Below are 19,242 nucleotides of genomic sequence, written 5' to 3' on the forward strand. Positions count from 1 at the left end.
TTTTGAATGCACAGTCAGATTTGGGTTTGAAAAGTTCAGCTCTGCTCTTTGAGATCACCTGTGAGCTGCTCAGCTGCTAGTGATGGTGTGCTGAATGTGTGCGTGTCGTTTGAACATCAGGCTGCACATCGAGCTCAAGTTCTGGCACCGTGAGAGGTGACGCGTCTCTATATGTGGCCCGCTTAAACACTTAATTGCGGCCGTTTATTTGGTGACCCCGAGAGTTCATGAGTGTTGGTTCCTGCCAGTGGCAAGAGCAAAGGTCGAAGCCGAATCCACAAACCTCCACACAAACCAGAGGCGCTTTAATGGACCACTTATTGGATTCCTAAGCACTTCACTTTGTTTTTCTTTTTCTTTGGGAAAAATGATGTCGCCTCCGTGTGTGTGTGTGTGTGTGGCTCAACTCATATCAAACTAGCAAAGAATGGATTTATTAGGGGAAAGAAAAGCATTCAAATGATTATTCATTAAAATGCACAATATGCATCATGTGCCAATATGTGCAAAAGCCCCAGATGACTGCTGCATCCAGCAAAGAGTGTAGTTTGAATGTGGTATGAATGAATTATAAGGTTTCCACTTGAACATTATTTATGCAAGACGATATAACCATTCATAATAGGTGGGTAAGTGTCACGGAATGTGCAAGATATGGAAAATCCCAAATGTGTGTTTTCTGGTTGCTGTTTTGTAGCAGCCTGTGATAAATCTAGAGCTGTTGTGGTGGGATGTGTGTAGCTGAACCGCAGAACCGCAGCCAGACAGTCTGCCACCGATCCACAGACTGCTGGGGCCCTGCTTTACATGCCTCACACTCCTCATGTCATGAAGCCCACAGCTCACAGAGGGATATCCCTCCAGCCTCTGCAATCCACCACAGACAGCTTGTGAACAGAGAGAGAGACGCTTAAAATAACACACTCATTAATAACCATAACAAATAATATGGCTTCTTTTGAGCATTATTGAATGGTGATCAAAAGATGAATGAATGTACATTCAAATAATTTGACAGGTCATATATTATTGTTAATGACTTAATGAAAGTTTTACATGGGCGTTTTGAATGCACAGTCAGATTTGGGTTTGAAAAGTTCAGCTCTGCTCTTTGAGATCACCTGTGAGCTGCTCAGCTGCTAGTGATGGTGTGCTGAATGTGTGCGTGTCGTTTGAACATCAGGCTGCACATCGAGCTCAAGTTCTGGCACCGTGAGAGGTGACGCGTCTCTATATGTGGCCCGCTTAAACACTTAATTGCGGCCGTTTATTTGGTGACCCCGAGAGTTCATGAGTGTTGGTTCCTGCCAGTGGCAAGAGCAAAGGTCGAAGCCGAATCCACAAACCTCCACACAAACCAGAGGCGCTTTAATGGACCACTTATTGGATTCCTAAGCACTTCACTTTGTTTTTCTTTTTCTTTGGGAAAAATGATGTCGCCTCCGTGTGTGTGTGTGTGTGTGGCTCAACTCATATCAAACTAGCAAAGAATGGATTTATTAGGGGAAAGAAAAGCATTCAAATGATTATTCATTAAAATGCACAATATGCATCATGTGCCAATATGTGCAAAAGCCCCAGATGACTGCTGCATCCAGCAAAGAGTGTAGTTTGAATGTGGTATGAATGAATTATAAGGTTTCCACTTGAACATTATTTATGCAAGACGATATAACCATTCATAATAGGTGGGTAAGTGTCACGGAATGTGCAAGATATGGAAAATCCCAAATGTGTGTTTTCTGGTTGCTGTTTTGTAGCAGCCTGTGATAAATCTAGAGCTGTTGTGGTGGGATGTGTGTGTGTGTGGGGGGGGGGGGGGGGGGGGGGTCTCATTGTATGTGTGTGTGTGTGTTCTGCTGTCAGTCAGACTGAGTGTTCTTGGTGAGCTAGCCCCGCGCGCGCTCATGGATCCGGCGGGGGAAGGGGGAGGAGGGAAGAGGTGGGGATATTTAACTTGGGAAAGAGAGGAGTTCTCCTCCAGACGCGCTCATTCTCCTCTGTCCCAGATCAGGACCAGGCGAGTTTTTCGGACGACTCTGTGGAAGAGGATTCCTGACACAGCGGGGATATGAAGGTACCGCGGCCGAGGCTGGAGAACATACAGCAGACGTTCGTGGCAACGCTTAACGCGAACGTGTAGAGGAGTCTGATTTGATTTCGGACTGATACCGAACACATTCTAGGCGCGGAACGGAACACGTTTGAGGTTCCGATCTTGCTCGCCCGCGCGGAGTTCTGCAGGATCCGTGGAGAGACTGAGCGCCTTTCGTCCCAGTTCAGCAGCGCCGGTTCGGCGGGACGGGCTGGAGCCTGTGCGCTCAGAGAGGGAGAGAGAGAGTGCGTAAAAATAACACTGGCTAAGACGCGCTCCATTCCGCGGGTGCGCTGACATTTCAAACGCCAGTTTGGGTGGCAACCCGCAACAGAACCCGAGCAGGCAGTGGAAACGGTGACATCTCATCCTATCCTGTTGCCATGGTGACCCTCCGACAGCTTAGCTAGAGGAAAGTCCGATGAGGATACGATTTTGAAGCTCACTTGGCAAGCCTCACCTGAGCGAGTATCCCTGAAAAACAGCCCATGTCCCATGTCATTCCGGGCCACGCGGCCGTCTATTAAAAGATCTCGCTCGTGCTGTCGCTCGGACTATTTATGCGCGGGTGTGTGAGGGCGCAGTGAGGGCCAACTCCACTCCGTAGACAGACAGAAGACAAGTCATGGGCAGCATCACACGCGCGCTGCCGCTGCTGCTGTTGCTCCTGTGCGCGCACGGCGCCGCGGCCCAGCACTACTTGCGCCTGAGGCCCTCGCCCAGCGAGCATCTGCCCGTTCCGGGCATCAGGGAGGACCCCGACCCGGAGTACGACCCACGCGAGCAGGACCTCTCGGAGAAGACGCTGCGCAAGAAGCTGGGCAGCCACTTCGACTCCAACTTCATGTCCATCCACCTGCCCACGCAGCTGAACGCCAGCGCGCCGCCGGACCTGCCGCACCTGCCCATGCCCGCCGACCTCAAGAAGCTGAACCTGACGGAGACGCCGTACGGCAGGCGCGTCAAGGTGGGCAAGAAGGCGCGGCGGAAGTTCCTGCAGTGGCTGTGGATGTACACGCACTGCCCGGTGCTGTACACTTGGAAGGACCTAGGAGCGCGTTTCTGGCCGCGCTACATCAAGGAGGGGAACTGCTTCAGCGAGCACTCGTGCTCCTTCCCCGAGGGCATGTCCTGCAAGCCGGTCAAGTCGGTGACCAAGACCTTCCTGCGGTGGTACTGCCAGGGCTTCCTGCGGCAGAAGTACTGCACGTGGATACCGGTGCAGTACCCTATCATCTCCGAGTGCAAGTGCTCCTGCTGAGCAGCGCGCGCGCGAGAGAGAGGGTTTATCGATTATGAATGATTGCACTGTTTACTCACGGACAGGGACGTGTGGCGCCACATAGCGAATCTATTTTTGTATACATATACATATATAGATATATATATATATATATATATAGCTTTTTAATTCAAAATATAGGCTATGACAGCATATGTACATATTTAAGTGAGAAGATGATGAAGAAGAATGCAGCTATTTTTGTTAAAGGATCAGGACCATATTCTCACGAGGAGCACTTCAGCTCGTGGTTATTTTTATGAAATCATTGCGAAGACGCAAGAGAGAAGTTCCCCTTCCTCATTCGAACTCTATTTATAGAGACTGAAGAACACTATGCCTAGAGGTTTTGTACAAATATTAATATCAATAATGATGATGATTTAAAAAAAAAGACTGGGCTCAAAATTATACACGTGAACTGTTTTTTTTAGTTTTTTTTTTAGTATTTTAGTAAAAAAAAATGTGTATGTTTTATTTATTGTTTTAACGGTTGTGAGTATAGATAAAGAGAAGAGAATAGAATATACCAGAAATTCTACTTGAAACGTTCTAAAAATGAATTTAAGAGAATATTAATATTAATGATAATAATAATAAACATGTCAGTGTAAATGCCATGGTTTTAGCAATAAAATCTGTTAAACTTGGACTGAAGGATCTGAGGAATATGTCTTACGTCAGATACTCTTGGTTTCTTAAGATTAAGAACGCTGAATGATGCATATGTTGCCGAATGAATGCAGATGCGTGCATGCTGAACATTTTGTGCTGTTTCTAAATGAGATCTAGGCCCTTGTGCGTGCTTTTGGTGTGGAAATACTCTACAGGGAGCGCTTGGAAACGTCGTGCGTAAAAGCGCGCCGATGTTAACACAGCGCTAAAATATGATTCAGCCATTTTCAAACACTGTCATTGGTGAAATAGAGCAGGAAGAGCCAGCAGCTCCTGGCGTACTGCTTCTGGAAAGAGAAAGGGAGGGGGGGGGGGGGAAAAGTCTGAGAGACAGAAATCTGAGCCCGATTCTTGTCCAAAAGTCTCGGCGTGAGAAACACTGCAGCCCTCTACAATGCCTGTGAACTGATGCTGACGGTACCAGACTGTTAATTAGTCAGCAAACATGCTGTCTGCTAGTTCAAGAGATGCGAGACTCATGAAAACGCGACTTCACACGCTCCGTGTTCCAGAGACGCGCGTCAATCACACGTTCGGCGCGTCCGCCCGGATCACAAGGGAGTGAAAGCGCATGTGTGTGCGTGTTATTGCTGAGGTTATTGTGACAGATACACTGCTGGTGCTGTTTTTTTGCGTAGGTTTGGGGCAGTTGTCAGCTCTGTTTCTTGATGATGTCTAGAGCTTTTTGAAGGAGGCTGAGAGTGTGTGTGTGTGTGTGTGTGTGTGACGCGCCGGCGCCACTCGGCCGCGCACTCTGGCGAGCGCAGAATAGATTGAACAGTAACCCTTTCAGCCTGTGTGTGTGAAAGCCAATCCCCGACAAACTAGCCCTCAAAACACACAGCAGTCAGACTGGCGGAGCACTTCAGCCTTCTGTGAGGGGGGGTGTATTCATCATTAAAAATATGGCCCAAGCTGGAGTGAATCAGGGAGTTCTTTGAGACCAAAGTTAAACACAATGTTTTCTGTCCTTGGCAGAGGCCAGTGAGATACCAAATGTAGTAAATGCTCCAAATTGCAGTGTGCATGGAGACTGTGCTCGGAAAACAAAAGCAAAACAGCTCACTTATCGGGATGAATTACAGCTTTGAGAGGGAAACCGATGTAGAAGTTTAATAATCGATCATATGCGTGTCTCTAAATAGTGCTGCAGTGGTTGCAGGCCCGGTGTAGTAGCTTTTGATTTGATTTGTTCTGTGTTTTGCTGGAGTGTGTGTGTGGGTGTGTGTGGGTGGGAGACGCTTCCATTAGTCTTGTGGGTGACATTCATACTGTGCCTGTTGGACCACCAACAGTTGCCTGAACTCATGATGTGTGTGTGCGGTTACTACAGTCTGTGTGACTCAAAGTATATGCATGTGTTTGAGTCCCCAATCCCAAAATCTGCTTCTGTTTAATCGTTGCTCGTGAGTTCAAGTGATTTTGCTCTTAATAAAACAGCCGTCTGATGCAGCGCTGAGGATGATGCACACGTCAGATGATATAATGCTGGTATCTTTCTTTCCATAGCCATCCAAGAGAGATGGTACAAAGGTAAGGTCTCAGTTTGCCCGGAACAAGATCCAACTCAAGTAAGTTTCGAAAATGAACATATCAAAGTGAATTTGATGGTCAGAGCATACACGTGTGAACATGCATACTTTTTCCAGTTTTTAAACACTGAAGTCAATCTTAAAATGTCTGAACGTCTTTGCATTAGATGCAAAACAACAAAGCAAGTGTCATTTATTGCTATCAAAGATACACAAACGCTATACAAGCAAATGGTTGGCAAAGAGAAGTTTGAAATGCTAAGATATAATGTTACATTGAAGACTTGTGTTCATGTGTTTCTCTCTGATAAAAAGGTACAAAAGCTGTCACTGGGGCGGTCCCTTTTCAAAAGTTACTACACTCTAAAAAATGCTGGGTTAAATATAACCCAGTGCTGGGTAAAATAGGGCCAAACCCAGCAATTGGGTTGTTTTGACCCAGCGGTTGGGTTACCACCCAGAAGGTTGTGTTAAACATTTAACCCAACTGCTGGGTCAAAACAACCCAATTGCTGGGTTTGTCCCTATTTTACCCAGCACTGGGTTATATTTAACCCAGCATTTTTTAGAGTGTAATACGTACCATTTACGTACTAATAGGTACACCTTTGAAGTACTAAAATGCACTCGTTGGGGGTAAATAAGGTACAAACGTGTACCTTTTGAAAAGGTACCACCCTGCTGACAGCTTTTGGACCTTTTTTTCTGCGAGTGACACCTGCGTGAAGTTGAGGAGAACAGCTTTCATATAGCCACTAAAAATCATGATGAAGAAAAAAAGATCCTGCAGCGTTTCAGACAAGCAGATGATATTTGAGCTTATTTAATGACATTTAGACTTTGTGTCACTTACGTGTCTCTGGGCTGCAGGATATCAGGTGTTTCAGCTACAAAAAGCTTCATTCCCTCGTGTTCACAAAGCATTGAAGTACTTACTCAGCCCACATGTAGGTTCGTGATGCTCTCAGATCCGCTCTAGAGAGAGGGTTTCTTGTTTATTCGGGCTAGAATGAGGACTGATCCATCAAGAGGATGTCAGAATCATTGTGTCGACTCTTTCTGTCACACTTGCTGCGTCACAATGGTGATATCACCAGGGCAATATATAATAAAGCACTTTTTGATTCATTTGCAGATGGGATGTTTGATACCTGAGATGGTATCGGACAGATTTGAGATTATCCAGGAAACTTTTTGTAGTATAGTCAGGAGTAAAATGTACCTTTTTGGTGTAGAAAAAAGCTTGCATTATCATTCAAAAGTTTGGGATCAGTCATTTTTTAAAAATTAATACTATTCATGAAGGACATATTACATTGGTCAAAAGTGACAGTACAGACTTTTTATAAGTTTACAAAAGATTTATCTTTCAAATAAATGCTGTTCTTTTGAACTTTTTATTAATCAAAGAATGACATATGGTTTCTATAAAAATATGAAGCAACACAAGTTTTCAACATTGATCATAATAAGAAATGCAAAAAAAAAGAATGATTTCTGAAGGATCATACGACACTGAAGACTTGAGTGATGATGCTGAAAATCACAGAAATAAATTACATTTTAAATTTTACATTTTTAATTTTAAATTAAATTAAAATTGAAATGAAATGAAAATTAATGTAATTTAATTTTAAATTACATTTTAAAATATATTCTCATAGAAAACTGTTATTTTAAATGGTAATAGGTTTTCACATTTTTACTGTATTTTGGATCAAATATGAATCCTTGGTGAGAATACAACACTTGTTTAAAAACAATCTTACCAACCCAAACTTTTAAACTGTACTGTATATGACATACTGTATCTGCAAATGGAAATAGGTGAAAATGTCTATTTATTAAGCCTTTTCTCCCAAATATGATCACATTCTAAGACCATGTCTGTGTTTATGATTATTTATATTCAGTCATGTGTGTGGATGCTCATCTATCTGGCACGTTTCTAAAATATATAGATCTTAAAATTTGTGCCTCTAATGTTAAAAAACTAAAGTGTTCCTTATTTGTGCAAAGCACCATCTTCCGTGACCCCTTTGATGCTTCTTTATTTATCTGTCTTTTGCACTTAGCAGCAAACCCCACTTCCCAGAATGCCGCGCGCGTCACATTTAACAGGCTGCACTGCTCCCTATTGACTAAAACTTGCCATGATCTATAAGAAGTATGCTTATGGTAAATTATACGATTCATGATATAAAACTGAAAAAGCTACTACTTGAATATAACAGGCTCCTTAATATTCAGGTTCAATGATGGCCATATACGTACTATATCCCAGAAGGGAATTTATATAATAGAATTTATAATAAAATCTGATAAAAAAAAAGATCATTAAGAATAATTTTATATGCACATATACCTGCATTTTGAAACAAATGAAAATAGGTTTCACATCACAACATTAAACTTGCAACAAGACATTATATATATATAAAAAACCGCAAACTTTGAATTGAATTCATATCCTCATAAATGAATAAATCAATGAATATTCACGAAATTAAAATGAGTTTCCTCACACATTGATATCATTTCCAAATGTGTTTTAATTTCCACACTTAAATAAAACTTAATTTAAACACTCTCTATATTTCTAGGACTTTTTGGACATGTTAACAAATATAATTTTTCAACTTTATTGTTAAAGAGAGAGAGAGAGAGAGATGTTTAATGCATGTCGTGTCTATAGCGGGGCATGTTGTCACATTATACCGGGTAAGTTGTCACAAATCTGCAGTCAATTGACACTGATTTAAGAAAAATACCAAAATAAATGTTTTGATATATTAAATATTATAATATGTACACATACTTTTTTAAGTAAAAAAGGTGTTCCATGTCATTCTGCTAACATATTTCAAGTTTTTTTAGGTTTACGAGGGCCAAAAATATCTATTTGCTAAAATATATTAAAATATTTACATATTTTTTTGTACATTTTTAAAATATATATTTTAAATACATAAATATAAGAATGATTTCTGAAGGATCATATGACACTGAAGACTTGAGTAATGATGCTGAAAATCACAGAAATAAATTACATTTTAAATTTGACATTTTAAAATTAAATTAAATTAAAATGAAATGAAATGAAATTTGAATTTGAAATTGAAATTGAAATTTAATTTTAAATTACATTTTAAAATATATTCTCATAGAAAACTGTTATTTTAAATGGTAATAGGTTTTCACATTTTTACTGTATTTTTGATCAAATATGAATCCTTGGTGAGAATACAACACTTGTTTGAAAACAATCTTACATTTTTAAAATATATATTTTAAATACATAAATATATATTTTTTGATTTAACAATATAATTTGCCCTATATATTTCAATCCAAGAAAATACATTTTCTATTTACAATGTGACATTTGAAGAAATACTTTGCTTGTTGTCTATATACATGTAAACACATAACACGTTTGAATAAAATTAAGAAAGTAACAAACCTTCACAATGTTCCAAATAAATAAATTAAGCATTATTAAATCATTATAAATCTAGTTTTGATCTTGATAGATTATTCCATGCAAATTTGCAGTTAGCCTAAATGTCAGCTACTGTAAGATTGGAAATGTATTTTCTTGCCCCTGAAATGTATTTTGAAATATATTTCTCAGTGTATTTAGCATATATTTAAAATATAGTTTGTTAACTATTTATTTGATTATTTTTAAATGATTTAAAATGATTAATATTTTGAAGTTTTAGTTCAAAGACAGAATTAATAAAAATCCTAATTTACGGCTCTAGGTGTTTGAAACCACCGCACGAGACACAGCTAGAGAAAACAAAACCTTAAATAGACCCCTTGTGACAACTAGCCCCTGCCTTCTCTAGAATTTAGACAAATATCTTACTTCTCTGGTGTTAACTATTTAAATAGCTATTTCCCCTCCCGCAGAGATAATGAAAGGTGGACAGCAGGTGGCGCAGTGGACTCAAATATTTCTCGTGCACATGTTGCACACTGCTGTCTCTCTCACACACTGGTGTGAGTGGAGTTTCCAGAGAAGCACTAACAGATCGTTCTGAAAGGTTCGTATGCATGTGTGAATGTGTGGAGGCGGGAGGAGACTGCTTCTGTCTCTTTTATTTCTTGACCTCTCACACAGTGTGACACACTCATCGGAGTAAACGGTGCCATAAATACCAAAGGAATGTTGAGCGGCTTACACAGGCCTGAGAAACTCCTACAAACACACACACGGATGGACACCATTCATTGAGAAATTACTTTATTTCACGGCACATTATGGAAAATCCTTGGATTCTGTGGCAGCCACATGCGTGATCCGCGCCGGTGCTACCAGTCACCCTAAAACCAAGGGCACAAATCTGCCATACAGTGCCTATAAACCGTCTTCTATTATTTATTGTGTTACAGCATGAGGATTTCACTGGGAGTTTTCCCACTCATCAACATCAATCCTACCATACCAGAAAAAACGAATTAAGTCAAAAAACAAAGTAATTGAGTATGAATAAGTCAATTCCACAGATGCTTAGTTGGATTGAGTTTAGTCTGGGCCTCTCCAGGACATTAACCTCCTGGTCTGAAGCCACTTCAGTGTGGTTTTGGCTGTATGTTTTGGTTTACTGTTGTGTTGAAAGGCGAATCATCCTCCAGCGCTCAGCACAGATTCCTCCAGCATTTTTTTTCCCCGGTTCCAATCATTTTTCTTCTTTCTTTAAGTGTTTTCCAGTCTGTGCCGCAGAGCAATATCAACAAAAGCACGATGCTTCGCTGTAGGAATGGTGTCATGTGAGTAATGCACTTTTTCTGAGGTTTGTAGGCTTATTAGATTATTTAATCCTTTTCTAAACTGTTGAGTCTCTCACATCCAGTAAAAAAATGGTACCTTTTAATGCAAGCCAGATTTATTAAAGGTATAATTTCCCCTAAAATAAAAAAAAATTAGTCGGGTCATTCCATGCAGATTAATTTTTCTTCTGTAAAACACAAAAGGAGATCTCTAAATTGCAATTGTACACACACACACACACACACACACACATATATATATATATATATATATATATACAATGAATGCAAGTAAAGTGTATACTTCAATGTTTCATATAACTTTTGTGAAAATAAAATGTCAAAATATGGGTGAAATAATGTCCCATCTTTTTTCAACATAACGTATATTTACATAAAAATGAAACAACATACTTATTCTGACCTGTACTTGTTAAAATAAATAAAATAATAATTGGTCATACTACATTTTATTCTTTTAAATGATTAAAAACTTCTTACAGATAAATGGGCAAAACCTATAGTGGTTTGAAGGACTGTTGTGCATATTCAAATTTGGTGCATCACAATAATTATTAGTATATCCCCAAAAAAACAATGACTTTTGACATCATTGATCATCTAATCTGGCGTGTCACACCTTGATGCCTTATACAGTACTTGAATATATATATAAATAATAAGAATGCAAATAATGACAGTTTGTGTCTGTTCCGCGTTCAAAGCTATTAAATGACTTCAAGAAGAAGCCATATTCTTTTATGAAGTTTTAGGCGCTTTTGTCGTTTTTAAAGTGTTCACTTTCACTGTATGCAGAAATGCAGTGTAAAAAATCTGCTAAACATCATCTTTCGTCTTTCACAGAAAAACGAACATCATGCAGATCTGGAATGTCAAGAGAGTGAGTAAATGAAGGCAGAATCTCCATTAATTTATTGAGTTTAAAGTATTTGAACTATTGCCTTGTGCACAGTTACAGTCAGTCATCTCTGTAATGAAGGAGTTCCCGTAAGCATCTTTGTGTCCTTCACAACGTTTCCTCCTGCTCAGACACTCAGTTCTGGAGGATGGATGGCCATGCCGTTCTGGGCAGAATCATAGTTGTTCCACATACACTCATCTTTTTAATGATGTTCTGCTGTGTTTTGAGGTGCACTTACTGTTTTGGAAAATTCCTGGACTACTTTTGGATGAGTTCAAAATGTTCTTGTGATGAACGTTTCATTGGAGATGATCTGTATCATGTTAAATGGCTCAAATGCACGAGATGGAGTCCAAGCAAACAGTTTTGCAACTTGAAGAGAAGAATAGTTTACATACAGATTCAGGAGGATGAAAGCAAAATGATTACTTCACTTGATATTTTTCAAGAACTTCCACTGTTTCCATGATGCAACACAATAAAAGGTTAGTTTTATTTATAGATAACTTACCAACTAGTTGGGTTCCCCAACACTACTGTGGATAAAGACAACTGATAAAGTATTTTGATCACGTGATGTTGGGAGACGTTCAACACCGGATGAGTGCAATTCATCAAGTGTTTAGGATCAATTCCATGATGCATCCCGGTTTGCTACTCGGACGTAGCGGGATGATTATAATAATTGATCTGCTTAGAACACACACAGACACACACCCACCCGCATCTGCCTTGAGTTTGTCTTGTGTTTTACGCTCTCATTACGCGCACCATCTGGATTCTCCATCACACACCGAATGTTTCCGATGATTTACGGGAATCAAAGACTCTTGAATGACTCCATGAGATAGTATGGGGGGGAAAAACAGCAGTTTCAAATAAGCGTCGGTACATCAGCAGAGCAAAACACACATGCACAGAGACGCCCGATGCCAGAGGGTGCGAATTATTTGGGTCTGACCTCCTCACCCGCCCCCACCCCCTTCAGAGGTCAAAACAAAAGGTCGAGGTCTTAGTAAAAGTTATTAGTTAGGCTTAGCTGTTTCTCAAGGTTAAAACATTTTAGTATCAATAAACGTTAGATTACAAGTTAGAGCGAACCTGAGGAAAAATAGATGTTAAAGAAATCACGCTAGCGTCCCCGATAGCACACATTCATTACGGAGATGGCTGTTTGACGTCTGCATTTCATCTGCAAGACGTTTTTTTTTGTGTAGACGTATCTGCGATACGTCTATAGGACGTTTCCTATCAGATGTCAAATAGACGTGTATAAGATGTCTTTAAGATGTTTATGATTTAGAATGTATGTAAAACTACATCTTAAAGACGTCTATCAAAGATGTTTGTACACAGCAGATGCTTTCCAGATGAAGCAATCTTTAACAGACATCTGGCAGACGTACCTGTGCCATCTGGGGTGAGGACAGTACCATAGCAACAGTACATCGCTCTCTTCCACTGTGAACATTTTTGCGCTGTAAGTCGACAAATTTTGTCATTATCTATCGTTATAGATTTCCATCTCACTAATTTAAAACAGTTTTGTTTTAAAGTTCTTAAGATAACTGACTGTGAACCAACGTAGTTTATACAGGGTGTTTAAAATTCTTCTTGGAGCCAAAATTAAACCCCCTAAAAGTCAAATTCGCATACTTCCAGACCCCCGACCACACACAGCGACTCCTAGACAGACAGCATAGTACACTCTAAAAAATGCTGGGTTAAATACAACCCAGTGCTGGGTAAAATAGGGACAAACCCAGCAATTGGGCTGTTTTGACCCAGCGGTTGGGTTACTACCCAGAAGGTTGTGTTAAACATTTAACCCAACCACTGGGTCAAAACAGCCCAATTGCTGGGTTTGCCCCTATTTTACCCAGCACTGGGTTGTATTTAACCCAGCATTTTTTTGAGTGTAGGTGCGTGTAACGTTCAAAAGGCGTTACAGGCGCGTAACGCGCACCTACAGGCTCCTGTGCTGAACTAAAATACTAAAGACCTTAACTGTTGGTACTGATATCGTCGTCCTTGCTTGTGTTTAATCCTCTTTTGTAAGTCGTTTATTGACAAAAGCGGTTGCTAAATAATTACATGAATATAAAACAAATGCTGGCTGCCACTATGCCAGACCCCCGACCACCCATTGGATGTGTCAGTAAACCAACTGAGATGCTGCTAAGACAGCATGTTTATGGCATCATTGGCGCGCGCAACCGACTCGATGCCACACAGTGCTCATCTGTAGCCCAAAAATGGTGCACGCGACTACGGTACCCCAAAACGCCGCGCGCGTATGATGCACCGAAATGCTGTCTACGTATGTGGCTTACTAGGTTTTGAAACAGAGCCTCGTTTTCTAATGCACTTAGAGTCTGGAGTTGTGTGTGTGAGGGTGCACAGTCGAGTTTCTCACCTTGGCTCGCTCTCCTTCTGTGTTCAGTTAGAAATGACACTGAGTGCATTAATTAATTTATGAAAAGTGTTACACTTTATTTTAAGGTGTCCTTGTTACATTGCAATTATACATATAAGTACTGTGTAATATTACTTAACTACATGCACTTATATGGTTAGGGTTAGGAATTGGGTTTGCTTGCATGTAATTATGCATAATTAATTGTTATTATAATAGTAAGTACATGTAACATGTGTAACAAGGACACCTTAAAATGAAGTGTTACCATGAAAAGTTACCTTGGTAACCATAGTTTCCCCCCAAAATCATATTTACTAGTGTACAGTACAACTTTGATAGCATAATATTAACATAAAAAAGAATTAAAAAGATTATAAAAGCTTTTTACACTGTGAATTTACTATAGTAACTATAGCTTCAGTGGCTACTATGGTTCATTTTTTATAAGGGCTGGAATAATGAATTTCAGATGACTTGATTTAAAAGATACATTTATATACAGTTATTATGCAAACTGTTTAATTGTTATTAATTAATCACCAACTTAATAAGTTAAAGCAGTGATGTTTTTCAAATTAGCTAGTGTGTTTTTGTTGTATTTTTATAATTTTGAACAATCAGATTATTTTAATTAGACAATAATGAGGGTCCTGTGCACTGCTCACGCTCTGACAGGTGGGCAATTACAGTCTAAATTCTCTCTCTTTTTTTGAATCGTGATTTAACAGAGCGCACCAAACTCTGTTTCGTTCCCAGTCCGTGAGCGATGCCAAGCAAAGCAACTCTTCACGAGTCTTCTTAGGTATGCGTGACACCGTCGAGATTTCTGCTTCCCCCGATGGACGTGGCACACACACGTTTGTGTGGATTCCTGTGATTTTATTGCAGTGAAGCCCCTCTCTGGTTTCCCCGGGGTCACAGATGAACTGTAGAGTTAAACTTTGGGAAAAACATTTACGCCAGCTCAGTTTACTGATCCTGCCCACTGCCGGCCCTCGAGAAAAGGGAAAAAATCAGACTTTCAGAGCTGTCAAAACGAAAAGCACTGTGTTTGACAGTAAAGTCAGAGGTGTAGCGGACAGGGAGAGAGATCTGATAACTAAACCGTGTGTCAGTTTGATTCTTGACCTACTTACCACATCCCAGCTCTCTCTGCCAGCGGTATATATTTAAAGGAATAGTTTCTCAACAACAAAAAAATGTATACACCCTTATGTCGTTTCAAACCGATATGAGATAATAAATTCTGTGAAACACAAAAGAAGATGTTTAACACAATGTTTTTCCATGCAATGAAAGCAGACAGCCTGTCAATCCACAGAAAGATCCAAAAAGCGCCATTAAAGTACCATTAAAAAGTCTCCATGCATTATATTCCAAGTCTTCTGAAGTCATCTGAAGCTTTATGTGAAGAACATACTTAAATGTAAGTCATGTTTTCATTGAAGCTTCCCCACATCTTTATTAGCATTGATGGTTCCACGAAGACTCTTTAACATCCATGAAACCTTTTCATTCCATAAAAAGGTTATTTATAGTTGAGTGTTCTTTAGATTATTAAAATGTCCTTCACAGTTCTTTAAAGAATGTTTCACAGAGAGGTTCTTCACGGAACCACTGCAAAACACCAAGTTTTACTTTTAAGAGTGTACATGAATTTGCATTGCGTGTTCAAATAATGATGTCAATAATACTGAACACCATTGGTTCTCCAATGTTATGAGATTGTTATGATGGAAAGGATGGAATGTTACATCAAAAGATGGAATATTTAAGATGCTTTAATGCAGGTGTTCCTCAAACAAAGCTGTCATTTGATTTCAGGAGACTTGGATTATAATGCACTGGTCATATGCACTACTTTATGATATTTTTTGTCCATTTTGGAGTCTGGTCACTGTATGCTTTCATTGTATTGCAAAGAGCAGCTCGGACATTCTCGAAACATCTTTTGTGTTCCATTGAAGGAAGAAATTCCCACGACATGAGGGTGAGTAACTGATGACAGAACTCTTTCTTTATTTACTGTAGCATACATCATGCACTTTTGTGATGATGCACTGTATGCATATAATTTTGCGTTACATTTAAGCATTATGTTCCTTTCCTCCTGCATTTTAAGACATAATTGGGCCGTATTTTCAGCACCGGGCAACATTAGAGCAACTTCAGTGAAAGGTTTGGATCTGACACAGTCTTGGCTCGGTCCACCTTTGCAGCTAAAGTCAACATGGCCTATATTTCACTCTCCTCTTCTTCCAGCACAGGAAGCTTCATCTGTGTGTGTGTGTGTGTGTGTGTGCGCGCACATGACACCCTTTCTCTTTTGTCGCCAACAAAAAAGTCCCTCCACTAACTTTAACTGCTTTACTGGACTTACATTTAAAAAGGGTCATATCAGTTGTTTAGCTTGATTTTTTGAGATGAAAGAGTTTAATGTACTATTAAAGCAACTTTCAGATTAAAAAAAATTTTTTTAAGTGTTGCAAACTTCCACAGCCTTCTGATTTTAAGCTGATGAATACATTTGAACGCATGACCATCCATATTGCATAACGTAAAGAGTAAAATGTGGAAAACAGCCCATGTTTTTACCACTAAATTACTGCTTTTGGTGCAAATAAACTACTATTACTTAAGTGGATCTTAGGTTAATATATATTTGTATATATATGTATGTATGTGTGTGTAATTTAAAAAAACATACATATATACAAAAATGTATGAATCAACCCCTTTAAGAGTCATGCATAGCTCCTCAAGTATGTGTTTTGTCTGTCTGTATATGCATGTGATTTTAAGCATGTCAAGAGGTCAGGGGTCATAAAATAGCAGGTGACAGCTGTAAAAGTGTAATTGGGGGAGTGTGTGTGCTTGAAGTTATTCTGTGCCGTGCAACTCCTGTGCTGTATAACTTTTGGGGTGTTCCTAAAAACACACACACACACACACGGAGTGTGTCCAGTCGGAGAGCGGTGTTAAATGATTCAATCTGTTGTAGCTTTGGCACCTTATGACTTTGTTCGTGCGTATGTGTGTGCGAGCAAGTGTGGTGCATGAAATGTGTTTGCCAGTGTTTGAACACTTCATAAAATTATTTGTGGTTTCCCTCCTGAGTTCAAAGCTGGTGATGCCTAGCGGTGAAATTTTTGTTGTGAAATGGAAAAAGATGTGCGCTTATGTGTGAGATTGTGAAAGTTTGCGTGTTATTTTACACGAAGCCCATGCATTAAAACCCCTAAACCACAGACACATTTGCATATCTAAATGATGACTTCATATAAAACGAATTATAATGAATACAGACCAACCAAAGCTATTTCTTTGCATTTTTAGAATAAAAAAAACCCATCTTTATTTATGCTTTTTTTTCATCTTTCAGGACGTTTCTAAAGAAAGGTTTTGCCCGATTAGTTTTAGTGAACGTCTGGCAGCATTTCTGTCCCCAAAGTAAAATTACAGAGCTGTGATGCAACGCATGATGTATTACTGCACAGATTCTCAAATTATCTTCTAATTATTTTCAAATCAGCAATCAATGCATGACCTGGTCATCATGTGTGTTTTTCTGTGAGTGTGTGTGTGTGGTTAAGGATCGGGTTTTGCTGTTTTAATAAGGGCTGGGTTTGGTCTGTGTGTGTGAGGGAAGGGTCTGGTCGCAAGTGGCTGCATTCTTTTACCAGGCGGTTTTCTTTCCACTCGCACATTTAGTCATGCATTTAACTTGTCAGCTTGCTCTATGTGACTTTTTAATACGTTTTAACCATTGAAAAACTTCAAATCACGTGTGTTGTTGAGGAGTATGCGGTTACATTACTTTAGGTATCAGATGCACCATTTTCACCTGCCGGAAGTGGGGGGAAAATAGACTGGGCCTGAGACTCAATAAAACTTAAATCATGGAAAGAAATGTACAGTGCACTTCTTCACTCTGTGGTAAGGAAAATCAACACTGATAATCAGTTTTCTCTGGGCCTGAGACTCAATAAAACTTAAATCATGGAAAGAAATGTACAGTGCAGAAATCTGTAGTTATCAACACTTCTTCACTCTGTGGTAAGGAAAATCAACACTGATAATCAGTTTTCTTTGGATTCATTTATGCTGACAGCGAGCACGTCTCTCTGTCGTATCTTGTTATTATAATCTTGAAGTTCTTAAAGGAAAATTGGTATTAATTAAAGAAGGGGGTCAGATGAGCGATACACGTGTGATTATTCTTTGGATTAGTTTGTCCAGACCAATTCCTCTCTCTCTATCTCCCATTAAAATCAGCATGAAACTGCATTCACAACCTATTTAACTCCAATAATGTGATGTATTTCCAAATGAAAGAGATATTTAATAAGAAAATTACTTATCAATTTCGGGAATTGACTGGATCTTCAGAAGTGTGATTTTCATCCTGACTAAAGTCAGACCTGAACAGTGATATTTGATCATTATTTATAGTTCATTAATTTTTATATTTTCAGGTTTCATTTTTTAATTTTAGTTTAATTTGAGTAATTTTGTGACTTTTTGCTCTTTTTTTAAATATTACTATTTAGTTTTCATTCATTTTTATTTCAGTTTTAGATTATATTTAGTTATTTTCGATTTGTAATTTTCATGCTTCTACTTAAACTTTTGATCAGTTAGCTGACAAGGCAACATGTTTAACTTTCATTTAGTTTAAGTTTTTCATCTAATATTCATATTTTATTTCAACCTTATTTCAGTTAACACACGTTTTGAATCATTTTAGTTAATAATAATAGCCCTGGACCTGAATGCGAGTTTGCTAAAACAGTGGCTGCACATTTGCTTGGCTATAGTCAGTAACATTATCCATTAGTCTGTGAAGCCCTGGTGATGTCAAACAAAAAGGAAAGTCATTTCAGAGGCGGAGCAAGTTATAATTTGATGAACGATTATAGAGACAGATGCTATTTTTATATTTGACACTGGGATACAATAAAGTATTTTGCATACACTTCACCTTTAGATATGAAGAGTATTTAGTTGCCATCTGAGTTTGCGAACTTGTGTTATGTCTCAGTTCTGATTAATTCTGTGTCATGAGCAACACACACACACACACGCACGATGGAGAAACTCGACTCTCCTTATTTAGTCATTCTGTAAGAGACATCATTCTTCATTGTGATCCATCTCTCTCTCTCTTTCACTCGTTCATATATTTCATCTCTACTTTGACATTCTTTATCTTCAGCCACTATCTGTCGTTTTTATTCTCCCCCCACATACCATCCCTTTCCTCAGTTCTGTCCATATTTGTCTCTTTTTTTCTCACTAAACCTTTCACCTATTTCTGTCTCATGCTCCTAATGTGTGTGTGAATCAGAGGGATGTGTATTCTTTTCCTCAGAATCTGACAGATCCGTCAGTAAATGATGTTGTGGCATGGACACACACACACACACACACACACATACTGTGTAAACACAAAAAGACCACACAATCAGAGTATGTGCGTACACATACGATAGGGTCCAAACGTCTCAGACCGCATTGACATTTTTTGGATTTTTTTCA

At 39.2% G+C, this 19,242-nt stretch overlaps 1 protein-coding gene across 1 annotated transcript; it reads left to right on the forward strand.

Moving 5' to 3' along the window:
• Positions 1 to 1,998: 1,998 nt before the first annotated feature.
• Positions 1,999 to 3,467, forward strand: nog2 (noggin 2). The gene has a single exon (XM_016239783.1). The coding sequence runs from the start codon at positions 2,721 to 2,723 to the stop codon at positions 3,354 to 3,356; it is 636 nt and encodes a 211-aa protein (XP_016095269.1). The 5' UTR covers positions 1,999 to 2,720; the 3' UTR covers positions 3,357 to 3,467.
• The last annotated feature ends 15,775 nt before the right edge of the window (positions 3,468 to 19,242 follow it).

Source organism: Sinocyclocheilus grahami, unplaced genomic scaffold (genome assembly GCF_001515645.1).
Source record: "Sinocyclocheilus grahami isolate Dianchi unplaced genomic scaffold, SAMN03320097.WGS_v1.1 scaffold575.1, whole genome shotgun sequence".
Classification (NCBI taxonomy): domain Eukaryota; kingdom Metazoa; phylum Chordata; class Actinopteri; order Cypriniformes; family Cyprinidae; genus Sinocyclocheilus; species Sinocyclocheilus grahami.